General features: G+C 43.5%; 2 protein-coding genes across 3 annotated transcripts; one reads left to right on the forward strand and one right to left on the reverse strand.

Annotated features, from left to right (window-relative positions):
* Window positions 1–1,318: 1,318 nt before the first annotated feature.
* On the reverse strand, window positions 1,319–4,357 carry MRPS17 (mitochondrial ribosomal protein S17). Of its 2 annotated transcripts, none has more exons than XM_033078028.1 (3): window positions 4,269–4,357; window positions 3,032–3,178; window positions 1,319–2,055 (listed from the first exon to the last, which is right to left on the reverse strand). In XM_033078028.1, the coding sequence occupies exons 2-3, from the start codon at window positions 3,152–3,154 to the stop codon at window positions 1,765–1,767; spliced, it is 414 nt and encodes a 137-aa protein (XP_032933919.1). In that variant the 5' UTR covers window positions 3,155–3,178; window positions 4,269–4,357; the 3' UTR covers window positions 1,319–1,764. The 2 variants fall into 2 exon arrangements, with proteins under 2 accessions (XP_032933919.1, XP_032933920.1); XM_033078029.2 differs by lacking the exon at window positions 4,269–4,357 and adding an exon at window positions 3,479–3,699.
* Window positions 4,358–6,046: 1,689 nt separating this feature from the next.
* On the forward strand, window positions 6,047–26,747 carry LOC117005862 (merlin-like). Its single transcript, XM_033077923.1, has 19 exons — window positions 6,047–6,229; window positions 8,756–8,980; window positions 10,120–10,237; window positions 11,806–11,931; window positions 12,284–12,406; window positions 14,777–14,860; window positions 16,556–16,624; window positions 16,822–16,904; window positions 17,548–17,623; window positions 18,050–18,187; window positions 19,775–19,849; window positions 20,177–20,290; window positions 20,673–20,795; window positions 21,296–21,513; window positions 22,333–22,435; window positions 23,065–23,192; window positions 23,708–23,858; window positions 24,548–24,757; window positions 25,681–26,747. Exons 2-19 carry the CDS (start codon window positions 8,973–8,975, stop codon window positions 25,714–25,716), a joined length of 1,983 nt encoding a protein of 660 aa, XP_032933814.1. The 5' UTR covers window positions 6,047–6,229; window positions 8,756–8,972; the 3' UTR covers window positions 25,717–26,747.
* The last annotated feature ends 92 nt before the right edge of the window (window positions 26,748–26,839 follow it).

The following is a 26,839-nucleotide window of genomic DNA, read 5'->3' on the forward strand; positions in this document are numbered from 1 at the left end:
CAATCTTACAGAAAAAAAAAATGGCATTTTCACAACTACTCAAGGGAAAACACAAGAAAGACAAGAAAATATTCACTCCCCTAATTAGATGGAGATGCAACCTGTTAAGCAAACAGGAAACCTTTTCTGTTTTTTTTTATAATTATCTAGTTATTAGAACACTCATATCCCCATATATTAAGGGTCAAGTTCTGCTTGGGTACAACTTCAGGGCATTTCCTACAGCCCAGGGAGAAATTCTACCCCATATCCAAGTTCTCCCAATCTCTGCTTGGATGAAGTTTCACATTTTACATTCACCTGGGCACAAGTCAGAGCTCAGGTTTCTCCTCTCCTCTGCTTTAATCATCCAGCTCCAGTTCCTGAGGAATTTACATAAACCTAAGAACAAGAAAAACCCTACAGCCACATGCTCAAGGCACTTCCACAACCTGTGCCCACAGTATTTTACACAGAGACATTTCAGTGAAGATTCCTTGACATCCCACATGAACACTGGCATTTAAAGAGGAGCATTTTTTGCTTTGAAGCACCAGAGAAACTTTAATTTCCTCATTCCTGCTGTCCCAAATCCTTTGCTGGGTTCAGCCAGGCTTTTTAGGCAGCCAGAACTGATTTTGTGCAGGAAGTTAAAGGGTAAATGATCTTTAATAACCTGTCAACAGCAGAGAACGAAACTGCAAGCTACTCAGTTGTTTAAAGTGAGATATTTTAGATCAGAGGATAAGATTTTAGGTCTGATGCACCTCGTTTTGCTTCTGACCCTAAAGACCAACAGACACTTTGGAAAGGATTTCTCACAGCTCTCATATCCCACTCTCCCCTCCCACACTGCCACATTTTGAGGCAGATGCCCTTTTAGATCCAAAGTGAGGAACATGAGGCTGCTGCAACAGCTGCAGGCTCTCAGCTTGCCCTGGAGGAGAGGACATGAGATCCCCAGAGCTGCACCAGGATAAAGTCATCTCTCATCATTAACTGCTCTGCCCTTCAGCTCCACGTTAAATCATGCAGCAAACCAGCTCCTCTATCTCCCCAAAATGTGTTATTTTAATTAGCTTTTCTGATAAGACTAAATCTAATCACCTTTACTTTTGAGCTTTGTATTCTCACCAGCTGTCCTGCTGTCAGCTCAAAGAGATCCAGCTCTCCCAGGAGGAAATCCTGCCTTTGGACAGGTGACAGAGCCAACCACACTAAGCTGCCCAAAGCCTTGATTCTCACCTCTCTGCCACTATAAAGGTAAAGGGCTGTGTTTTTGTTAGAGTTTGGAAGTCAAAAGGCACTATAAGAGGAAATAAGGACACAAGCATGCAGCTGGTTTTAAAATTCTACACTTCCTTCCAAAAGCTTTAATAGCATCATCTCCAGTAACCCTAAAAACCACAAAAGACTGCCTGAAATACAGATCAAAAAATATAATGACCCTCCCACCAAAATTAAACATCACACAGTTGTAGTCTTCTCTTAACACAGAGAGGTCATTCCAGGAGGGCAGCTGCCTTTGGGAACTGTCACTGGGGCAAAACTACAGACAACAAAATGAAGTGTGAACACTAAACTTGCATTTTTCTCTGTATTTTCATTCAAAGCTCCAGGTAACCCATCAATCTGCAACATCTCTTTGCATAAGCAACTACATTTACTATTTATTTGAACTACAGATTTCACTGAAACATTTAACATATCACAGCAGGGCCTCAAACATCCCTGACAGAGAGAGACAAAAACTGGAAGCCCTCTGCTTAAAGTATTTCCCCCCCACTATTTATCTGTGGAACAAACTTTAAGTTCCTGAAGTTTCTCACTTAGATAAGTAGTATCTGCCTCGGTGAGGTTCTCAGAATCTGGCAGGTTTTCCAGGAATCTGGTTCCTGCACAGGGCTTTCCTGTGATGGGATCTATGACATTGCCAACCTTGAACACAATTTCAGCCAGTTCGTGTTTCACGTGTTTGCTCCTTCGCTCGGGCAGAGCTTTCAGAAGAACAATGTCTCCAACAACACACTGCTGCAGTGGGTCATGGGCAAAATAGGTTTTTCTTTTGTTAAAGAACTGCAAAAGGAACAAAAAGAATAATAAAAAAAGAAATCTTGGCATTATATTTCAAAATTACGCGATGGGTAAATATATAATTAACAACAAATAAATAAGTTTCACTGAAGTTTTATGTATCTTCTAAGGTGAGATTCAGTTTGGATCATGAAGAGAAATGCAACTGTGCACTCTACAGGTTCTCCACAGAAAGCACAGCACTACCCTTCCCAATCTCTTGCCAGGGTAGTGTTGCCAACTGAGCCTGGAGGAAAGGAGGAAAGGGAAGAAAAAGCTCTGAAATCTGCATTTGGAAGTTTTTCATGTGAGTTTGCTTGCTGAAATAATTTTTTAATATAAAAAGCCTATTTTTTCTTATTGGTACAGCAGAATTGAGAATCCTTTAAGAAATAAGTTAGGTTAAGAAATAGAAGTTCTTCTACTGGATAAAATATTGAAATGGACTCCACAAGCCCCATTTTTCAATCCTGACTCCATCCTTAACCTGGTCAGCAAAAGCAACTTATTCTACCTCCATGTACCATACCACTGTTTCCCTTCTTAAAATAGAGAAAATACAATTTTTAACATTCCTGTTTGAAGTGCATTAACAAGGGATAAATTCAAGATCACAGAAATGTTACAATTATGCACACAGAAAAAACCAGCTATAAAATTTATTGTACAAGTGACTAATAAACTGTCAAATCCCCAAAGCATGCTCCACATCGACATGAAAAACCAAATCTAAGCGTGCAACAACAAAAGCTTACCTTCCCAAAAAGATCAAATGAAGTGCATTAACAAGGCACTTCAAAGAAATACATTTAGCAGGTAATTTGTAAGTCCTCAGCACTCACTGCTTTTCATCCCCACAGCCAGATCCTTAAGGAGTTTGATTTGTAAAGACTCAACAAAACTTCTCAGAGTCAAATCAGCAGAACATTTCTGCACAAAACACAAAACCCAGCAGGCAAGAGTTGTTCACTGGTGTTACCTTTAGCAAGTAGGGATCCAGCACCAGCCTTGTCACTCTCACTTTGGCAGTTTTCTGCATTTTGGTCCCAATCACCTTCCCCACTATCCATTTTGCATGGATAGCTCCACGTGGGACAGACATTGTTCAGTTATGGTCATGCAGTGCCTGGCAGCAAGAAGAGCAGATGTGTTATTGTAACAAAGTAAAAAACATAATTGTTTTCTGATCAACACCAAAATTTTCCTTATTTTACACTAACAGCTTCATTGGGCCATTTTGTTGGAAGAACAGTTCAGAACTCTTAAAAAAAGTTTATTCACTAGCTCAGCCTTTTTGACAACATAGAAGGGATGGCACCATGTCCTTGCTGTCAGTAAAAGCGCACAGAACAGTATGAGGATGAGACCTTAAAATTGTCACAAACAGAGAAAAAGCGTGGCTGTGGAAATTATTCATTTGACTCACACTCCAGCAGCTGTTTTGGCTGGAAACCTGTTCAGCAGAACAAACAAGGCAGCAGCCCACAGCTTTTGTTCAAAGTCTTCTGCTTCTGTGCCTCTCATTATCAGCTGAGCTGATGAAACCCAAGGAAGGTAATGAGCTTCTCAAGCCATAAATGACACATCAAAGAGCTGTCTGATCTATAGCACGTGTATTTGCTCTTCAGTTCTTTCCTGCAAGTAAATTATATTCCATTACCTTCTTCGGTTTAGTTAAGGAGAGTTTTCTGTACCACTCTCGCAAGAGTCAGGGGAAAAGCCAACAGAAAAATCAATATTAAAACTCATGGAGATTAATGACCATTTTCTCTCCCATTCAGACATAACCAACACCTGTGAATCCTCCACACCCCACGATTTGTAAGACACTTGGTTTAATATCGCAGCACATGAGAATTAGAGTTTAGGGACACAGCAATGGGATGAAACACTGCAGCAAATACTCGGGGGTGCTTTTCCCTCTCCTGACTTGGGGTGCTCAGGGCTGGAAGGACTCAGTGTGGGGAGCATTCCTGTACCCTGGGGCAGACAGGCGTGTACAGCACAAGCAGAAAGGGATAAAAGCAGAAATGAAAGCAGAGACGGAGCCCTCAGCCCCCCCCACAGCGCTCCGCACCAGGCCCTGCCCGGAGCCGCCGCGCCAGCAGGGCCGCACAGACAACAGGGCTCAGGCGGGCGGTTCATGCAGCAGCCAGAGCACAGCTCCAGTACGGGGAACCCCCACAGCCAGCCCCGGGAGCCCCGGCCCCTCTCACCGCCGCTGCCGCCGCCGCGCCTCGGGGGCCTTAAAGGGACGGGCCCGGAACGGGCGGCGCCCAGCACGGAAGCGCCGCGCGGCGGGAAGGGGCGGGGCCTGGGCGGGGCCAGGGGGCGGGGCTTCCCGGCCCTATTTAAGGGGGCCGCCGGGGGCTGCCCCCTCAGAGGCGCTGAGGGAGAAACGCGGGTGGCTTGTGGGCTTGGGGAGATGTTAAAATGTTTAGCTAAAGTTGGAAGAGCTCGCTAAGAGTCCTTAAAAGATCCTTTAATGGTGGTGGAGGATGTGTAAGGAAGCCTTAAGAGGAGTGGCTGAGGTCACTTGGTTTGTTTAGTTCAGAGAAGATGCGATTGAAGTTAGGACACGTTGTGGTCTTCAGTATTCTCATGAGGGGAAGAGGTGGAGCTGGTAGCGATCTCTTCTGTCTCCTGTGTGACAAAGCTTGAGGAAATGGCTGGAGCTGAGTCAGGGGAGGTTTGTGTTGGGTATCAGGGGAAGGTTTTTCACCCAGAGCATGGTGGAACAGGCTCTTTGGGGTGGTGGTTATGGCACCAAACCTGGCAGAGCTCACGAACTCAGATAACAATTGGGATTCCTGGGATGTCCTGTGCGCTGTCAGGAGCTGGGCTCCATGTTCCTCAGGGGTCCCTTCTAACCCAGGATATTCTGTGATTCTTGTCGAGTCCAACTGTGTATCCAGCACTGCTGCTATAACCCCAAACCACATCACCAGCACCAATCCAGACATTTCCAGGGATGGAAACCCCACCACCTATCCTGTACCTGACCACCCAAACAGTGAAAACATTTCATTCAAATATCTAATCTGGATCTCCCATCTCAATTTAAAGCTGTTTTTTCTTGTCTTCTCACTGCAAGCATGGTAAAAGAGTGCCCCTACCTGACCACAAACTGCTCTCAGGTAACTGTGGGAGTGATGAGATTCCTCCCTGAGCCTCCTCTTCCAAACAAACCCAGGCTGTGGGTGCTGAGGGACCCCTTTGCACGGAATTTTGGGGATGGAGCTGCTCTCAGTGCAGCCTCTTGGAGGTTTCTGCACGTCAACAAGTGTTGTGCTTTTCCCCCTGCTGTTAAGTGATCAAATCTTGAAGGTTTTTCCATGTATAAATAATTGTAGTAGATATGGAGTGAGAGCTGGCCTGTCCTTGCTATCCATAAACTGGCAGATACTCAGTTTCTCTAAATCTATGTATAAAATGAAGGGTAAACAAAAAACCCAAAAAAAAACCCCAAAAAACCAAACTCAAACCACTTAAAAACTTAATAATGGCCAAATTATTGGACTTTGAGGTAATGTGCTCCCTGTGACTTCAGGCTGAGGCCATCCCTGTTTTATTTAAATGTGCTCACCACTTTCTGCTGGTATTTTGGCTGCTGCCCAATTTTCAGCCTTGTTCTCTTTTTGGTGTGGGTGTCCCACAATCTGTCACAACAGGAAGAGGACAGGTAGGGAATCATTTTTAATTACCAGCACAACTCCAGGCAGTTTCCCTTCTTAAGGTGGCTGATATGGGGAGAACAGGAGACACTCCTGAAATAATTTGATCAGATACCACCCCAGCAGTTATTTGGAAGTTCATTATCAATTTTTTACAGCTATCCAAGGCAAAACTCGTGGGTTTCTCATATTTTAGTGCTTGGTTACTTGAATTTCAGAGCAGGGGAGTTGGGAGGAGCCCTGGTGCAGGCAGGAAATGGTTAAGAGCCGTTCCTATCACCTGGGAAAGCAATCCTTTGATTTTTCAGAGGGCGCTAACATGCTGCACTTCATGGAAACAAAGGGAAAGGGGATCAAGTAGAAAAGTTGTTCTTGGATTTTATTCTCACTGGCAGAACTTGTGAGGGCTGGATATTGCTGTCTGCGGGGAAAATACGGAGTTTTTGAATTAAAAGAGAATTTTTTCCCCCCTTCTTATCATCATTCCAAAAAGGATCTGTGAGGTAAGTCTTGATTCCAACTGGTGACTTTAGATAACTTCTTTTTAGAGTGAGGGGTAAGAAAAGCCTTTATCTCGCTGCCCCATTTTAAAGCAGTGAATTCTTTGCTTAAATTGTTGTTCCTCGGGCAGGGAGCACAGGCAGGAGCGTGAGTCAACAACTGCACAAAGCCCACGACGCTCGCCTGGGCTGTCTGCATTCAAATCGCTCGCATTAATTCCTGAGCTGGAGTATGGAAATTCAGCAACTGGGAGAAACATAATGAGTCAGGGGAATTTGCCACTCGGAGCTGCAGTAAATATTTCAGCGATGACACTCTTTCAAACTGTAGTAGTGGCTGTGTTAGTGTGCTTTTGTAGTGTTTGCTTCAAGCATCTTCTGCTGGTGGCTCTTAAAATAATTCCCAAGCATCGTCTCTTGAATCCTCATTGCTTTCCCAAAGGTTTTATATTTCCAGCTCCAGTAAGGAATTTTCAGCATCCTGTAAGGATGATCTTTGTGACCAGATTCATTTTAGGGGTGTAAGAGAGGGCTCTCAATTGCCATTAATTCTTTGCCTGTCTGCACCTGGGTTCTCACCTCAGAAAGTGCTGCTGGATTTTGTGTATGTGTGTGTAAAAACAGATGATTTTTCTCTCGAGTGAGGCTGCCCCAAGTGTGATGGATGGTGGGAGCTGTCACTGAGAGCCCGTGCCACGTGAAGGGAAGTTTTTACAGCCCTGCAGAGCCCCATCCATTCACAGATTGCACTCTCGCTCTGTGGCAGCTTGAGATATTTGTCTGCAAGGTGGATTTATCGAGCTCGCTGAGCGTGTGGTGGTGCTGATTGCGCTTTTCTCTCTCTCCCTGAGTGGTTTCTGCTGTGTGGTTCCTCCCCACGTGGATCAAAGCACAGAGCTGACCCAGATCAGCAACACTCACCTGGCCAGTTCTTCCTGCTCTGCTTCCCATTGTCCAGGAGGGACCACACTCAAATCCAGAGCTGCTGGATGTTCCTCCTTTCATCTTTTATCCTTCCCATTTTATTCCCATCGCTGCCTTTCTGTTCCCCTCCCCACACCAAGCTTTTATCACCTCCCAGCTCCTGAACTCTCTGTTCCAGGTTCTGCCTGGGCAGGAATCTTTTATCACCCTGCCCTATTTTACATCCGTGCTCTGATCATCACGTTTTGCTCCTTCTGGATCCCTGTGGCACCTGCAGGAATAAATCACAGGAGCTGGAGCAGGAACTCTGCCTTGGAGCATCGATTCCCACTTAAAGACTGTTGGTAGCAAGGATCTAGGGAAGGGATTTACAAAAAATTGCAAACCCAGATTGTCTTTTTTTTTTTTTTCCAGCAAGATTTCTCTTTATTTGAAAAAGTTCTTTTTCTAAAATCTTGTCTAAGTGCTCTTGTTTCTGTTGTCAGGATCTGACATTCATTTCAGCTATTCAGTGTGAAAACCCTTTTCCAATTTCTTTACCAGTGCTATTGATTAAAATGCAGTTTACTTTTCTGGGGAAAATTTGATATTCAAAAATGTCTTTTTGCTGTGAGTCAGAATGTACTTTTCCATGGAATAAAATTTCTGGAAAGAACAAAAAAAAAATGCCATTGGAAATGTTGAACAAATTATATTGTCGTTTCAACCTGGTTATATAAGAAAAAAGAAATAACTTCAAAGTCCAAATAAGAAGCTCTGGTATTTTTCTCATATTTTGAGAAAATTAGTACATTTTTCTCCAGCTGCTCAATTTTATCTGTTCAGAATTTTCCATATGAAACTCTGAGAATGTTCTGTACTGGCCCTAACTCCAAGTTCCCATTTAACTCAGCTGGCTGCTTCAGGTTACATATTAAAAATGAATTATGAAGCTTTTTTTCTCCTTAGTTTTCAGCCATTGATGTTTCTTCTAAAAACTAATAAAATTATTTCTAGTTTTGTGTAGAAGTCTCAGTAGTTATCAGGCTAGAAATGCTATATCCAATGGTAAAATTATTTACAGTTTTGAAGAAAACTGATGGAAAAGGGTTTTGGAATGCAACAGGTTAAAATTTAATTTTGCAGATTAGAGATCAGAAAATGCCTGTGGTAATTTACTGCTGGTTAGGATGCCCTCACATGATGCTCTCCCTGTCAGTATTGCTGTGGTCATTTTGGGATTTTCAATATTCCTTTTTTCTTTAATTAAAAACTCTTTGCTGTGCTGAGTACAGAGGACCTGAGCTCTGCTCAGCTGGGTGCACTGAGCTGCCTAAATTAGAGAGGAAAGTCTGTGGCAGGATCTGCTTTTCAGTGTAAAATACAATCCCTGAGGAGCAGGGGATGGGATTGGGGCTCTGGGTGTGCTGTTCCTTGACTTTCCCTTTTTTTTTTTGGTGGTGTGGCCTCTCATGGGCAGGTACTGGGCAAATTATTCTGGAATTTTCCTCAGTGTGGAAATTTTCCACATCATGAAGCCCATTATTCCTTGTCCTGAAGAGCAGCCATTGCAATGTCTCAGCCCTTGTCCTTTCTGCTCTAACCAGTGCTGTCCTCTCACCACAGGTGATTCTGTAGCCCTTGGACCTCTCCTTTGGACTCTTCCCAGCTCCAGCAGTGGTGCCCCAAACCCAAACAAGACTTCAGCAGAAGCTCCACCAGAGCCAGCTGGAGGGAGAGGATTCACCCAATGGTGTCAGAAGGATGAATTTCCTCCTGAACTCATCTTCCCCTCTCTGAGTTTCCTCAATCACTTGTTCTCAGCTCTGCCTCTGCTATCCCTATGATTTGGTAACTATTTTATCTCTTCCCTGCCTCAACTTCCCCAGAATCTGTAAAGAAAAACTTCCATATCTGTTTCACCTCCTAAACCACTCAGAATTTGTGGGTGAGTGGCACAAATGAAATAAGTGGAAAATCAATACATTTGCAAGCCAATTTAGAGCTCAGCAGAAAAAAAAAAAGAGCAAAATGTTTTATAAAATCCTGGAAGGTGCAGGCAAATGGAAATTTTCAGTGGAAACTAAGGCTTTATTTTGGAATTCCTCAAGGAGAGATTGGGATTCTGCCACACTGTGATGGTCTTACATTGCAGGAAACCAGGAATGCCTCAGTCTCTTGCCCTGTGCAGTTCACAGGTTCTCACTACATTTCACAAGTTTGACCTGTTAATTTTATAAAGCAAAAAGAAACAGAAGCCTTTACAGGCTGATTTCCTATGCTCAGAAGGAAATGCCTGAGAAGTGCCTGGAGCAGATCCACACCATCATTTAACTCCACTTTTCAATATTTGCCTTCCACAAAACCCTTGTACCAGTGGAAGCAGCATTTTTTGGGTGGCATGGAGGTGATTGCATTTAAAATAGAAGATTTCTGATGGAATTTCCTATCAGCTTCTGCAAAATTAAATTAATTTCACAGGAACTTCACAGGGAAAGTTCCTGTTCTAAATAACTTTTATCATCATGAGTTAGTTGCACAAGAGAATGTGGTAAATTCAGCTGAATTTCAATGCATGTGTTCTTGGCATTTGTATAATTTCAGGGAGTTAAAATCTCATGTTATAAAGAAATTCAACAGTTGAGTTGCTGAAGGAGCCATAACTGATGGGAAAGGATGGATTTGACAGCATAAAGTTTATTTAGCTGAATTTTCTGGTGTTCTATTGAGTGGAAATGCTGCACAGAGCCTTGGGAAAGAGAATTTTATTTGTGATAACCAAAATCTGAGAGAAGACACCAATAACATTTTCTGAGCAACTTCCTTTAAGGAGCCAGCTAATTTTAAAAGTTTTTCTTTCAATAACCTCATTAAACACAAAAAAATACATCTCTAAAGGTGACTTTATTCTGCATGTTTGGACTCATCCTTCTTTGGAATCTAACCAAGGAAATGCTGCTGAATTTCCGTCATTCCATGTTTGATTTCAGGTGTGGCTGCCCTCATCAGCTGAAAAATATGTCCATCAGAGGCCTGAAGAAGAAACAACCAAAGACTTTCAAAGTCAGGATTATAACAGTGGATGCTGAGATGGAGTTCAGCTGTGAGGTGAGAGTGTTGGGCAGTTGGGCAGTGCCCTTTGTAGTAGCAAGAAATTTGAAAAAATTCAGATTATCAGCTCTTGGATGGTGTTAAAACTGATCTGTTATTTTTATAAATAATCTCAGGTGTGTTCTTCTCTTAACTCTGTTCAGAACTTAAAGCTGTTTGCATGAAATCCATTTGACTGACACAGCTAAATTAAAACTAAACCTGCTTCCTTCATAAGCACTCCAGTTGTTTGTAAGGATTCCCACTTCTCCATTATTTTTGTTTTTACTGACACAACTCTTTAAGACAGTTTAGATAAACTGGCCAGAGCTGGTGCTAATTTATAAATTGGTACTTTTGTTGAGCTGGGACATTCTTTTCCAATTTGCCATTTACAAACTCCAGTTCTTTACCTGCATTGGGTGTTTGGTCTGGGCAGAGGAGAAAAAAAGATTGATGAAAAAGCTGGCAGTTCTATTAATTATGGCTATCTGATAATTGATTAGGCAAATCATGGCTGGAAAAAAATAAATGATCAATTGCTAAATAAATTGGGCTGTGCTGTTGAAGGGACAGAATTGTCTCTGATTAATTAATTCCTAATCATCCAGCAAAAGCAAAACAAGACACACAGGTATTTTGGGGAGTTAGAAAACTCAGTTCCAGTGGGACTGGCAGTTTTAGTGAGAGCTGACTGTTCTGTGAGCCATTTAATGTAATTTATTAGGTCCTTCAGAAACAGAATAGATTAATCTTGTATGACTGCTGCTCTGGAGTACTTGCAGGCAGAGTTGTGACAATAAAGGATTTGGAAAATTTGATTTAGAGATCAGAGTCCTTGTTAACAAATTGTGTATTCCTTCCTTTGCTGCCTCTCCTTTCTCCCCAGGCAGCACAGCTCTTTTTGCTGAGATTATTTCCAGCTTTTCACTCAGATACTGCCTAAAAGTTCATTTTATTTTTTTTTTTGCCATTCAGTTTTGAGTTTTAGCAATTAGATAAAATCATCTTTCTGAAATGTGGTCAAACAGAAGGAACAGATGAGCAGCCTCTTTGGTGGGAGAAACAAGGAATCAGATGAGTGTGAATTTGGGACCTTGAATCAAAGCTTGCCCTCTGTGGCTGCTAAATTGAAATGAAACCATTTAAGAAGACTCATTTAAATCAGAGCAGGATAAAGGCTTGGCCTGGTGCCACTGAAATACCTGAGGGGTGTGAAAGGTGGATGTGCTCTCATTGTTCAGCATTCCTACCCCGTGTCCTGAGCTGATTTCCCCTGTCTCTGCAATTTGGATAAGCCATTGAATCAAAAATTTGGGCAAATATTAGTAAGGATTTGCCACATGCCAGGAAATCAGTGGTACAATCCTCATTCCCTCAAGTGCTTGGTGCTTAAACGGCTCCAGCTGCTCTGGATGTGTCTGGAGAAGGAGAGGAGGTGGAACCCAGCAACTCTGACACAGCAGCAAGAATATTTCATTAAAAACCTAAAGGTGAAATAAGATTCATAGGAGAAAGGGCTAAAATGAAGCAAATTCATTTAGAATATACTATTTTTTTTCTTGATTTTTTTTTTTCTCTTTCAGATGAAGTGGAAGGGAAAGGATTTGTTTGACCTGGTGTGCCGAGCCCTTGGTTTGAGGGAGACTTGGTTCTTTGGCTTGCAGTACACAATTAAAGGGATGTGCACATGGTTAAAGATGGACAAAAAGGTACAGGAGGCTGAATGGGTGCAATTCATTATTTACTTCTACAAATATTGACTTTCTGGAGCACGGGAGATTAAGGGATGTGCTCCATGACAGCTCAGGATTTGACATGGTAGCTTTTTTTAAGGCAAAAATTGGATTATTTGCTCTGATTGCTTCTATCCCATTTGACCTGGAGCATCCCACACTAATCACCACTGATTGCTGTTAGATTAAAGCTCAGATTTACCCTTCCCTCTAAAACATGGCAAGGCTGCTGTAAGTGGATTATTGGCTGCTTTCTGATTTTCCTCTGGAATATTACCTTGATGTATCCTTTCTGGTGCTGATTTGATTTTATTTTATCTCCAAACAGGTTTTAGATCAAGAAATCCCTAAAGAAGATCCCATTAGCTTTCATTTTTTGGCCAAATTCTACCCAGAGAAGGTAGAAGAGGAACTCTTACAGGAAATTACCCAGCATTTATTCTTCCTTCAGGTCAGGAATGGTTTTGAACCATGAATTCCTTCTGTATTTCCCCCCAGTCCTTTTGCATTGTCTTTGATCTTGTTGGCAGCTCAGGATAATTTTGCTTGCTTCAGCTCTATCAAGAACTTTGTAGACATTATTTTTATGAAATACAAACATCTCTGCTGCCTGCTGTGGGTTTGTATCCAGGTAAGCTGAATGTTTTCATCTTCTGCAGGTTTTTGTGACAACACCCAGCAATTTGGGGGATAATTCCAAACCTGAATACTCCAGGCTTGTTTTGCTCCTTAATATGTGTTTAAAAAAAAATAAAAATTCATGCAAAGCTGGAACTGCTGGAAGAAGTGTGAGGAAGATCTTGTGGTGGAGGGCAAAGCCTCTAGAAAACAAGGACTCCCTAACTTAATTTTGGATTGTAGGGATAAAAAATCATGGAATTTCACAGGCATTCTGAAATTCAGGTTTGTTCACCTGGCAAGGTTTAAGAGCAGCAGAGCAAACACCATTTGAGCTCCATCAAAAAGCAGATGAAGGAGCAAATTCTTGGAGCTTTATCAAAAAGGATCAAGCAGGAAAAGCTCCTCAGCTGAGTTTGGGATGGTCACTTCCCATGTCTGGGACATCCAGCTTCTCTCTGAGCTGCTCTGGGGTCCCTCTGGAAGTTTCAGCCTCTGTTGCTTTATTCCAGCAGGATGTGTCTGTGCAGGTAGCTGGGGTAAATTCAGTCTGCAGCAGGAAATAAAACCAGTCAATTCCCCTGTGCCCTGAGGAGGATGTGCTAATGAAATAATGGGGAAATGCTGCAGCTCTGAGGTGCAGAAACCCACCAGAACTTCATCCAGAACCTTTAATTTATTTCTTCAGCTAATTTTGGAAAGGGATGAGAACAGCAAAACTCTTCCTACTCTTTTAATCCTAATTTTTCCACTTTTTTTTTTTCCTTTTCTCCTTGAACCTGCCTTAACTAGCAGATATGCAATTAGCAAATTCTTCTCATTCCAAAGTAGGAAAACAAGGCTGAAACAAATTGGAACTTGCAAAGTTTCCTGACTGTAAGAACTTCAGCTCACACCTGGATGCTAATAGGAAAAACATGTACAGACATCTGGATGCCTGAAGATTTCAGCTCTCCTGACTCTTCAGACCTTTGCAAATTAATGTGGCATAAATGCCTGCATAAATGTCAATGACTAAAGCTAAATTTTGTTTGCTTAAAGATAAGGTAATTTATTGCTTCTTCATGAAGTTTAACAAAAAGTCCTTGTAAAAACTGATCAGGAAAAAAACCCAAAAAACCAAAACAACCCAGACACTTGTGGGGCATTTATCCACAATGTTTAAATTCTGGAGCATGATTTGCACTGTGGAGAATGAAAGCTGGAGCTTTCCAAATTGGAAGAAAAAAATCTTTTCATTCTTTCCATTTTAACAGCTTAGAAAGAATGTTCCCTGCACTGTAACTCAGCTTCACAGATTGTGCTCAGCAGGGACTAAATTTAAAAGCAAAAAGTTTCTTGGTGCTTCATTTCAGTCCCCAGCACCAGAGAGGTGTGTTTGTAAACAGAACTCGTGCTACCTGAAGTAATTTTTCTATTTGGAAATGTTTAAGACTGTGAACAAAGCAAAATTTTGTTGCCTTGTGCTTGTTCCTAAGCTAAATACACCTGAGAGGAGGATTTGGGAAGATTAATTTCCCCTTCCCTCTTTAGGTTTTCAAACAGAAATTGCACAACTGATTTAAAATCAAGCACCACCTTACAAACTATTGCACCTCTGCTCTTGGTGGCACCACAGGTTATTAAACTGAAAAGAATGTTGAAAGACTCTTTAGCTTTGTCTGATTGTGCTTAGACCATTGCAAATGAATAAATTAAGTGCTTTATTATTCAGCTTCTCTTTTGAGGATCTCCTTTATTCTCTCATTCTGGAAAGCTGGAGAACATTTCTTATGGTTTTTATATGGCAGCTGCACAGCCCTGAGTCTGCTCTGCTTGGACCTGACCTCCAGAGATCCCTCCCAACCTAAAATGTGATGTCTGACATGATGCAAGGCTGACTTTTCCAAAGCAGGCAGGAAAAAAAAAAAAGGATTGTTAAAAGAAATGAAGCACAGACAATAAAATTGATGTTTTATAGGATATTCTTTTATGGGACTCCTTATGTAAGTTGTGCAGAGAGCTGACTGGCATTTTTGGTCTCATTAAATGCAATGCTAACTAAAGGCTTCCTGTGCTCCTGAATGCCAATTTCTTGTTGCTGTTATTAACTCCTAAAGGTGATATTTGCTGCCAAGTCTGGGCATGCCTGCTTCCATTTCAAGCCTGACTTAAGTCCTGACTTGAAGCTTCTTGTTCTTGCTCCCTTTCTCTGTTGGTTTAGGTTAAGAAGCAGATCCTGGATGAGGAAATCTATTGCTCACCAGAAGCTACAGTTTTACTGGCTTCTTATGCTGTTCAGGCCAAGGTTTGTGCATAGAAAATCTCTTTTTTGTTGATTTTTTTTCTGGTTTAACCAACATATCTACATGGTGGTGTGTAAAACACAGCAGGGTTAAAATTTGCTGGTTAAGTTGAGAGGTACAAGCACAACTAGGGAAAAAAAAAATACTAAATGCCACTACAAGGATTTTTTTTTTACTATGCTTCTGCAATTTAGGTGATTTATTTGGACCTAACATTTTAGTGTAATCTTTCTCCAGACTAGAATGATTGCCTGTTGTTTTAGAAATCATCATGGATTCAGAATGTGCTCAAAACAGAGCCCACAATGGGAGGTCACAAAGATTTTTTGTGTTTCTCAGAGCTCTGTTCCCTTTCTTGCCACCAAGAACCTGACTTGCACTGTGGCAGGAGCTGCACACAATTTATTTAGCAGGGCTGTCCTTGTGTGCAGCTCCCATTCCTCTGCTTCAGAGGGTGAATTCGTGGGAGATTCCTCCAGAGCTGCAGTTTCCAGGATGGGATTGGAGGTTTCCAGGTTGGCATTGAAGGTTTTCCAGGTGGAGATTGAAGATTTTTTAGGATTAGATTGAGGTTTTCAGGTTGGCATTGAAATTTCCCAGGCTGGCATTGAAGGTTTTCTAGGTTGGGATTGATTGGAGGTTTCCAGGATGGGATTGGAGGTTTCCAGGTTGGAATTGACGTTTTCTAGGATGGGGATTGAAGATTTTCTAGGTTGGGATTGATTGAAGGTTTTCCAGGATAGGATTGGGGATTTTCCAGACTGGGATTGACATTTTTCCAGGTGGGGATTGAAGGTTTTCTAGGCTGGGATTGATTGAAGTTTTGCAGGCTGGGATTGGAGGTTTCCAGGCTGGGGATTGGAGATTTTCCAGGCTGGGATTGGGGTTTTCAGGTTGGCATTGAAGTTTTCTAGGATGGGGATGGAAGATTTTCTAGGTTGGGATTGATTGGAGGTTTCAAGGATGGGATTGAAGGTTTCCAGGATTGGATTGGAGATTTTCCAGGTTGGTATTGAAGGTTTCCAGGTTAGGATTGGAGGTTTCCAGGATGGGGTTGAAGGTTTTCCAGACTGAGATTGACATTTTTCCAGGTGGGGATTGAAGGTTTTCCAGGCTGGGATTGGAGGTTTCCAGGCTGGGATTGGAGGTTTCCAGGATAGGGCTGAGATTTCCAGGCTGGGATTGACATTTTTCCAGGTGGGGATTGATTGGAGGTTTCCAGGCTGGGATTGGAGGTTTCCAGGCTGGGATTGGAGGTTTCCAGGCTGGGATTGGAGGTTTCCAGGCTGGGATTGGAGGTTTCCAGGCTGGGATTGGAGGTTTCCAGGCTGGGATTGGAGGTTTCCAGGCTGGGATTGGAGGTTTCCAGGCTGGGATTGGAGGTTTCCAGGCTGGGATTGGAGGTTTCCAGGCTGGGATTGGAGGTTTCCAGGCTGGGATTGGAGGTTTCCAGGCTGGGATTGGAGGTTTCCAGGCTGGGATTGGAGGTTTCCAGGCTGGAGTTGATGTGTGAGTGGCTCAGGGGCTGTGTTGGAACCATCTGCATGGCACAGGGGCTGGAAGGATCCTCCATGGACTGCTCCCATCAGGGGATGTGTGCAGGGGAACCAAAATAAAATCTGCCTCAAGCTTTCACTTCAAACTCCCTCAACATTCTGCCTCTAACAAACTGAAATAACTTTTCTTTTTTGGGACAGTATGGTGACTATGACCCAAATTTCCACGAGCCAGGCTTTCTAGCCCATGATGAGCTGTTACCTAAAAGGGTGAGTGAATTTTATACAAAACCAAATCTTTGAACCTCCTCTTTGCAATGCAGATATTGCTGGGGATTAACCAGAGCATTAAAAACTGTGCAGAATGACCCAGCTGTGAACTGCACCTCTGTGTTCTCTTTGCTTGGGAGAGGCAGAAGTTGGATTTGGGTTTTCCCAGGGGTCCAACCTCCTTCCTTGCCCTGCAGGTGCTCAGGCAGTACCAGCTGACAGCAGAGATGTGGGAAGAGAAGATCACTGCTTGGTATGCTGAGCACAGGGGCATTGCCAGGTGGGAAACTTTTGCATTTCTTGCAAACCCCATACATTTATTTATGGGATTTTTTTTTTTCAGCCCATCTGGAAATCCAATTAAACAATGAATAGGATCTGTTAACACCCAGAGGCAGCTTTTCCTAATATTTGGGTTCTGTTTCTCTCTGTTCTGGAGGCTTTTTAGCATTATTTTAATTGAATATTTTCCTCAAGACTTATTGATTTACCTTGAAGGGAGGAGAAAAGTGGGTGGAGAGATTCTCACTCTTCTTTGGCCTTGGCCAAGAGCTCTGTCCAAGACTGATTTCTCAATGAACTCTATTTCCTGAAGGAAATATATTCATGGAAAACAATGGAAGGGTGGTTTTCCAAGACATGGAGTGGCAAAACTAACACAAGGATAAGACTTTTAATGAATTTTAATGAAGATTACACTGTGCATGAGTCACCTTTTGAAATAAGTGCAACTTTACTGCCTTTATTCTGTCCAGATGCTGTTTCTATTATCTTTTTTTCCTATTATTAAGAGGAAGATGGCAAACCTGAAGTAAGTTTGTACAAAGGGCCAGATTGCCTGGTTTTTTTTAAGTGGGAAATGGAGAGTCAGCCAGGAGAGAAAGGCTGGAAAGGAATTTCATAATCATGGCTTTATTCTCCAGGGATGAAGCTGAGATGAACTACCTGAAAATTGCCCAAGACTTGGAAATGTACGGTGTCAATTATTTCCCAATTGCTGTAAGTGCCTTATTTTAGCACTTTTTACTTGCTGCAGATAATGGTGCTGTTCTTTTAAAATCCTCCAGGGAGGTTGGAATTGGGACTCCTGACTTCTGCTTTTTCCTGCTGTTGGTTTTCTTCTGACTTGGTTTTTTTGCCTGCAAAATGAACAGGTGAATAAAACAGTTAAGATTAATATTTTAAAGCCTCACAAAAGTTTTGAGTAACTCCAGGTGTGGAATAGGAAGGAGAAATAATTTGAGCTGCTATAACCAGCCTAGAGGACTGAATTTATTATTACCAGTGCCAGCATTCATAATATTTTATATAAACACCATTTTACTAAAATACAAATAAATGTCAATATATTAACATACATGCTTCTTGTCTATGGTTGTTTAATGTCACCAAAAATGTCATTTACTGATCTCTCTTGTTTTTTAGCAAAATAAAAACCACACAGATCTCCTGCTTGGAGTTGATGCCAAAGGTATTCATATCTACAGCATTAATAACAGGTTCTCCCCCAATAAATCCTTTGAGTGGAGCTCTATCAGAAACATTTCCTGTAGTGAGAAAGAGGTATGATGGCTTTGATGTATTATTCTTTTTCCATGGGCATGGGTGTGGACTGGGATTCTTGGAACAGGCTGAAAGCTTCCTCTGTTGAAATAATTTTGGGGGAGAAGGGGAAAATCCTGGGGAGCTTTGTTACAAAACTAAAAATAACATCCCTGCCTTGCAGATGAGCTCCAAACCTCAGTTCCCTGAGGCTGCTCTGAGCTCTGACTCTGTTCTGGCTCCTTCCCTGCTGCTTGGCCTTTGCAAAACAAATGTGTTGATCTCTGAAAAAGACAGATATTATGAATGCCACCATGGCTGGCTTCCTCAGTTATCCCAGCAGGAATTCCATGATCCATAAAACCTTAATGCTGTTTGCACATGCAGAAGCTGAGGCTTGGAGCCCAGTGGCAAGAGGAGACATGCAGGGAGATGTTAATGGTTTTCTGCCTCACTTCTCACTTTGTTGGGACATGATTTCACTGTGAAGCCCAGCTTTTGCTTCTAGAAAGTGAAGGAGTGGGGAAAATTTATTCTCAGTCCAAATCATGGGCTGCATGGAAGGCTGTAATCAGAAAAAAAAAAATCCAGGAAAACTACAGTGGTACTGGAATACCTGGAATTTGTCAGCCAAAGTGCAGCACAGCCTATTCCATTTCCTGTGGGTTTTTTGGAAAACAGCCCACAGAAAACTGAGATCTAAAATTGAGATGAGATTTTAGATTCATGTCCATTAAACCAGAGGAGACTACAGGTTTGCTGCCTCCAAAACAGTTTTGCTATAATCAAACTTTCCGTGAAATCTGTGAATAAACTGCTTTAACTCCCTGTTTGGGGGAAATTGAGCAGCCCTGTGTTTCAGCTTCACTTGATTCAGTGCCACATCACAGCCTTGCTCCTCAAAAGGCAGCCAGTCATTACCTGGAGGGTGAAAGGAGCTCCAGGATTTTATGATCCTGGTGACTCAGATGCCCTGGAATTATAGAGGAATTACCCTGCAAATAAATTAGAGGAATAGAGTGCCAGGGAACCTCTGAGACACAAAAAATAGGGCCTTAAACAAAAAAAGAGGGGCCTTATTTTGTTCTGCAGCTAAAGAGAGCACAAGGTATGGAGTGAAGCAGGAAAACCCTGCCTGGCCTCTGGGAACAGCTTGGGACTGAAAAATGAGGAATTCTGCAGGACTTTCACCTGCTGCTCTGAAGAACAAGTCCTTGGGTCCTTGACACATTTGTTTATCCCTTCAGTTGTTGCTGTTCTGAGAGATGTTGGACATTTCCTTGGCTCTAAGGCAGGATTGCTGCTGTGTCCTGTTCTGAAAACCAGGGCTTGTTGCAGAGCTCTGGGGACAGGGGGCAGTGCTCAGGTGGCATCAGGAAAAAACCTTCACACTGGCACAGGGTTGGACCTGGGGGTTTATCCTCCACCACATCCTGATTCTATGGAGAAAAAGTTTTCCGACACTCTGCCTCTGTTTGTGCCATAAATCACTGCTTCCCCAGAGAGAAGTGGAGATGTGCTCAAGTTTGAGTTGATTTTAATAGTTTCAACTTGACTTTCCTCCTCACTGTGCTTCTTTTGTTTTTTTTTTCCTTTTTGCCTGTGTAGTTAACTATTAAACCCCTTGACAAAAAAGCAGAAGTCTTCAAGTTCTTTTCCTCTCAGCTCAAAGTGAACAAACTGGTGAGTGAACTGCTTTCCTGCTTTAAAGCTGAGCCTGACTGAGAAATATTGTTTGTAAAATTGGGATCTTGGGATCTCAGCCTGTGTAATTCAGGGCAATGGGATCAGAGGGAGATGAAGGACAGGAGCAATCTCTGATCATGTTACAAATTTACCTCAACTGTTGTGTGCCTGGCTGTGAGCCTGTCCTGGGTGCTGATTTTCCTGGAGCTGCCAGCACTTGTGCTGAAGTCAGAATTGTCCTGTGAGGCCAGGGTGGGCCTCTTTGTCCCTCTGGCAGGGGCACAAATCCATCAAAATCCCATTTGCTTTGCCTTTCCTACCCAGATTTTCCAGTTGTGCATTGGAAACCATGACCTATTTATGAGGAGGAGAAAAGTGGACTCCATAGAGATCCAGCAAATGAAAGCACAAGCCAGGGAGGAAAAAGCCAGAAAAAAGGTAAATTCTTCCTGCTCCTGTGTTGTAGAAGACAGTGATCATTATTGCAGCTGGTGCCCTTGCTGCTCCTGTATTCCAGCAGGGTGTGTGGGAGGTGAGGGAGTGCAGCAGGACTGAATGTGGGAGCAGCTCTGTGCCATCTGAGGAGGTCAGAGGTGTTTGAGAGGAGATCCCAAAGATTTGGGGCACAAACCAGATCAATCCAAGGGCTCTCCCAGCAGTCTGACATAACCAGCCTGAGCAGTTCAGTGCTGCAAAGTTCAGTCAGATCTCTGTGAGCATCCCAGCTGGAGAGCATCCCCTTCTCCATTTGAAACATTTCACTCAGGCCCAGGTGAGATTCTACTGCAATCCCACCAACTCTTGCTCATCCTTCTTCCAGATGGAGAACCAGAGGCTGGCCAGGGAGAAGCAGCTCCGAGAAGAAGCTGAGAGAGCCAAAGAAGACCTTGAGAGGCGCCTTTTCCAGCTGGAAGATGAGGCCAGGCAGGCCAATGAGGCCCTGGTGAATATTCTTGTGCTTGATGGGCTTTCTTGGTTTGGAAGCAGGATTTTTTTTTGACACCAGGAATTGTAGCTCAGACAAGGCTGGAAGGGTTTCTGATCCCTGGTAGGAAGGGCATGCAGGAATCACTGGGAAAACCCTGATCTGCCATGATCTGTGAGCCATTCCCTCCCTGGATTTGGCTCCCAGTGCTCTCTTCAGGCTGAGAGGGATGGAAAGGAAACGATCTTGGAGCTGAAATTGGGAGAAAGAGGCAACTGAAGGGGCTGACTTCAGCTTTGTCCAGCTCTAAGATTTTTCTCCTTGCTTTGTAGAGGTGAAACACAGGAAATTCTGGAGCAGAGGAGGAACATTAGACCCTGAAATTGTGTCTGGTTTTTATTTAAGAAATAATATTTTATCACTTGGTCTCTTGGTAGAAGTTGTCTCCTGCCTGCCTGCCAGCAGGGGTGATTTTGTAGGTTCTAGACAAGGAACTAAAAAATATTCTTTGTCCCCAGCTCCGATCCCAGGAAGCAGCAGAGCTGCTGGCTGAGAAAGCCCAGATTGCAGAAGAAGAGGCCAAGCTGCTGGCCCAGAATGCTGCAGAGGCTGAGCAGGAACGCCAGAGGCTGGAGATCACAGCCCTGAAAAGCAAGGAGGAGAAGCGGCTGATGGAGCAGAAGATGCGGGAGGCGGAGCTGATCGCGGTGAAGCTGGTGAAGGAGTCTGACAGGAGGTGGGGGCTCCTTCCCTGGCACCCTGTGCTCTCAGGGAGTGCTGCTGTCCTCAGAGCCAAGCTCAGGAGGGGGGAATTACTCCTAAAGTGACACTTCAGAGGGACTGAACCTCCTTGTGCCTGCTTGTTCCTCATGGATGCTGCTGTTGTATTGCAGGTCAGGTTTACAGAGGATCAGCTGCAAAGCTGTAGAGATCTTTAACAGAAGGATCCAGAATGCAGGAACATCTTCTGTTTAGTGTTATTATTTGAGTGCTGACTACCTGTCTAAATTTACTCTTTATACTCTGTGTGATATGAGGCTGTTTTCACTCATCAGTACCGAGGGAATGGTCTCTTGTTTCCCTTTCAGATCTTTAAGAAGTGTAAAACCAGGTAAACTCATGTGGAACATAAACCACTCTGAGTGTTTGCATATTCCCTGAGCATGCAGAGCAGGCCAGTGTTGACAGAGGATTTTTAACTTGTTAAGAAATCCTTCTGCTTGTTTTAGGACACTGCCAAGAAGCTTGCCAAAATAAAGGGCAACCTCTCCCCACCTCAGGGAAGATCTCTGATGGCCTGGAGAGAATCTTTATCAGCAGGCTGTAAGTGAGCCCATGGAAATGAGGAGTAGGGAAATCATGTTAATTCAGCCACTTTGTGCAGGAGTGTCTGTCCTGCTGTGCCTATTCAACTCTCCATGTGAGCATCCTCCCACAAGTGCCTTGGTGTAAAGACAGCACAGTACTGGCCTTGTTCTCTGGAAGTTGGTGAGCTCTGAAGTCCATGTGTGGCTGGAAAGCATCAGCCATTCCCCTCAGGATGTTTTTCTTGCAGAGCCAAGGAAGCAGAGCACCTGAAACAAGACCTGCACGAAGCCCGCGAGGCCGAACGCAAAGCCAAGCAGAAGCTCTTAGACATAACCAGGCTTAATTACCCTGTAAGTTCTGCTCCACTGGGCACCACTTCATCTTCAGGGATATTCAGGTGTTGATGACATTTTTATAGCCCCCATCAAGCTGAGTAGTGGCATCCAACTGGGGAACAAACTGGTGTGGAATGGCAGTGTAGCGAGGATGGAAGTTGGGTTTGTTCAGGAAAGGCAAGGCAAAAGTTAAAACCAGAACTGGTGATGGACTTGGGGAGCAGAGGCTGTCTTGCCTTCATGCCTAACTCCTGGTACCATTTCAGCCAGGCAGTTTTTGTGGATGTGGTTGTGCTGAGCCAGCTGTGTCATCCTGGCACATCCATTTGAATTTAGGCAAAGCAGGTGAAGCTGTCCCCAGCAAGAAAGCACTGCTCAAGTTCTGTGCCCCAACTCCCTCTTCTGCCCCAGCCCTGCTGAGGCTGGACTTCCATTCTCTACTGAAATAGAAACACTGCAGCCAGGATAAATCCCTGCTCTTGGATCTGTGGGCTGTGGACTTCAGCTGGGTGCAGGGGAAGGGCTGCAGGAGCATCTGTGTGTCTCAGGAAATAGCTCAACATGGCATTCTTGCAGAGCTGAGGAGATAAATCCCAAATCAGTCCATCAGATCTGACTGACAGTGCTCGTGTTTCCTCTTGCAGCACATGGCCAAGTACCCCCAGTACTCCCCAGGTGACAGCAGAGATGCCACCTTTGACAAGGGCTCCATCAAGCTGGATTTGAAGGACATCGACCTCAAGAGACTCTCCTTTGAGATCGAGAGAGAGAGGTAGCAGCTTGCTTGTGCTGCAGATGTGTGAGAAAGGCACTGAAATCTTTGGGAATCACAGTTCATCTTCTAATCATTTGGGATGTCCATATGGCTTTTACTGATGTGGGTGATGTCTGTGTCAGACTGGCTTTTCACACAGGGGAAGGGTTTTTTGGTGGCATCAAGCCATGATAAATCCAGAACCTTCTGTCTTGGGGAGGGACAAAGCACTTTGCTGAACTAACAGCACGTGAGAGGACAGAAGTTTCCCTCTAGTGCTAAAGTGTGAAATTGCTGGGGGCTGATCCATCAGACTTCCCTTAGTCTGGAAGGAAATGCTTGGTAAAAAGGAAGCAAAAAGGAAAGAAATGAAATCTCTTGTCACAAGGTCAGGGGAACCAGGCTGGCATTGCCAGAGTTCATTTTACTTGTAAAACATGAAATGAAACAAAAACCAACTCTCCTCCTTCTACAAACCCCTGGTCTTGAGTTAAACTGTGCCACTCTAAACTTTTTGTCTCCAATATATCCAGGCTGGACTACTTAGAAAAGAGCAGGAAATTCGAAGATCGACTGAAAGAACTGAAGTCTGAAATTCATGCTCTGAAACTGGAGGAAAAACAGGCTGGGCTTTGCAGTCATTGGAATGAAGTCCTGGGCTCCTTGCATCGCTCCTTAGGAAGTGTAAGAACCCAAAATCCCTGCTCCTTTCCAAAATCCCTGCTCCTTTCTCCAGCATGAACCCTAAAATGGAACTGTGTGGGTGTGCCAAAAGGAGCTGCTGTTTTCCAGCCCAAGCCTTTAGCACCCCTGATGAATTATTAAAAGCATGAACATTTTTAGAGGAAAATTCATGGCAAAAACAAAATCTGAAGGCCTTTTTCATGTGCTGAATACCAGGACCATCAGCAAAAAATAATCATTTTATGATTATGAAATCACAGTCAGGGTTTAAGGTCTTGGAGCAAATGAAATTGTTGTGACTAACACATTTAAATGTGGTTTCTTACAGTTTGCATCACATTTGCATTCATGTGCTCTGTGGTTGCTGAAAGTCATAAAATCCTTGGTGTATTTTTTTTTTTGAAGGCAATGAGGAACTAGACCCAGATTTTTGTCATAAGTTATTTGTTATTTAAATAAATTCTTCAGCTTCTTCCTGAAGCAGGGCAGGAATAGGGCTGGCTTTGGCTGCAGGTTGTCCCTCATGTAGCAAAAATGGCTCTGAGTCAATGGTTTTTTCAAGGGAGGCTTGAAAAATGATGAGGAAAGATGGCCTTTATTTTCTGACTGCTCATCTGATGTTCTTTTTGGCTTAATAAGTGTTGATATAGAAAGGACATTAAATTTCCATGTGCTCTTTTCTTTTAAAGGCCCCATCATGGATGAAAACCTCTGAAAGTGGGGATTCATTGGATGTAAATCTCCAAAGACCTTTCCCTGCTTACTTGTTAAACACTGCAAGCAGCTGGCCCTGCACCAACAAAATTCAGCACACAGTGCCAGTGGAAAAGTCATCTTCCCAAGCCAATTCCTTGGCTGCCAACAGTGTGGGCACAGGAACCAGAAAACAGATTCTAAAGGTGATCAGATTCTTAAGTAAATTCCTAAATGTTGCCTAAAAGTTGAGAGTTCAGAGAGGGTGGTGCCTGGTTTGTCCTGCTCTGTCCCTGCCTCACAGCTGAGAAGGCTTTTGCAGGATTTTGGAGCCCCTGGTGCTGGCACATCATTTGGGAATGTTTATAACTAGAGGCTGCCTGTTTTTTCTCACTTCTGATCTAAGCTGGAGTGCAAAGCTGTAAGCCTTGGTAAATGAAGCAGAGATGTCTGTACACAGTAGGAGGATCTGTGTTAAATTTTATTTGTACCAGCCAGACTTGGAAATGAGAAATGTGCTCCCAGGTATAGAGAGCTTAAAACATACTGTGCCTGTCTTCTGCTTTTAAAAGGCAGAGAGGAAGAGACCAATAAAATACCCAGGCTCCCAACAGATTCTCTTCCATGTGCTCCCTGTCAAAGAGGCTTGAAGAGCAATGAGCTGGGTGTCAGGAGAAAAACACCTGCTTTGAAATGTCACTGGGCTGGAGAGTGAAGAGGAGCTGAGAGGAAATGTGGTCTGGAGCAGTGGGGAGGAAATCAGCTCTCTGTGGGCAATGCTAATTGGGCAAGGCATTGGGAATGGGGCAAAGCCTGATGGATTTGCTGTGGTTTATCTGAACACAACTGGAGGGGTTGAGCATCAATTAAAAGCTCCTGAATATAACATTCAATGCCTCCTTCAGGGCTGGTGTGCTTAGAGCTAAAGGACACAGCTGAGCAGCTCTTTCTGAGGCAACAGAGCAACTTTTAAGACTAAACTCAGGGGTGAGGCAAATACATTTGTTTAAAGAAGCAAGAAACAGCTGTTGCAGAACATCTTGCAAAAGGCTCCAGAGTTGGAGGAAAGACCCAGACAAAGGGAGTTACTTTAAGGCAGCACTGATTCCCCTCTTTGATTTGCCTGCAGGTTCAGCAGCATGACTCAGATGTGATCTACATTTGAAGCCCCTCGTTTCCTTGCCAGCCTGGTGGGACTGGTGGCCTCTTTACCTCTGTGGGGACACTTGGGCAGCTCTGGCTGCTGCCAGGTGTGAGAGACTGTGGATCCAGAGCTGCTATCCAGCTCCCAGGCAGGTGACAGCAGCTGGGAATACCACACATGCCCCCAGTGTGGCTGGGAGCAGTGCAAACCCAGAGGAAATGTTGTTTACTACTTGTGCACTTTGGAAGGAACATTTCACACTTTGCTAAAGCCCTTCCTCCCCCCGGTGTTTCACACACCTGGAGCACTGCTGCTGGAGGGAGGATGTGAGGCAGCAAGTGCCCAGGAGGTGTTTGGGATGAGAAAACAGAACACAAGCTTGGTGTTTATCTCCACAACAGACTAATTATGTTTTTGGTCCAGTCCCTGGGACACGACTCCCACAGAGCTGCTCGACGTTTTAGTGTTTGCCTGCCAAATATTTTTCTTCTCCTCCCCAAACATTTCTTGGTTCACTTAATTGATTTGCATTTCTCTGTGAGAAATCTCAGCTTTTAATTCCAGATGCAGAAGTGGACATCTTCAAGTACCTCCCATTCCTGGGGGAATCTTTTGTTTGGAATGCAAAGCTTCTGTTCTTCCAGTCCCTGACCAGATCAAGCATTTTCTGCTCGAGCAAACTTTGCATACATTAACTGCCTTCCCACTTCTGTGCAGCACAGCTCTCAAGTTAGACAAAGACAAAAGCTGCTGTTGGTGTCTGCTAAAGTGGGACTTGTTTCTGGTGGAGAGGTGCATGCAGCAAAGAGCCTGCCTCATTAGTAAAACCCAATTGCATTTTCTGGTTTTGTGTGTGTTTAAGTGTCTGCTTCTCCAGAAATCTTCACTTTGAGGACTTCTAGGGAAGCAGACAACATTCAGCTGCAGCTAAAGCTGCAGGAGCCCAGCTGAACTTGTGACATGTGGTGAAAAAATGAATGGTAACGTTGAATGTCTTGTTCTAAAAGCTGAGATTAAAGAAAAAAACAGGTTCAATAAAAAGCTTCAGTTTCCATTTGCTTTGAAGGGAATATTGTGTCAATATTCCTCCAGCATTATCAAGGCAGGCTTGGAGAACAAACACCCAAATCTCCTCTGTACACAT

This window comes from Catharus ustulatus, chromosome 22, assembly GCF_009819885.2.
Source record: "Catharus ustulatus isolate bCatUst1 chromosome 22, bCatUst1.pri.v2, whole genome shotgun sequence".
Taxonomy (NCBI): domain Eukaryota; kingdom Metazoa; phylum Chordata; class Aves; order Passeriformes; family Turdidae; genus Catharus; species Catharus ustulatus.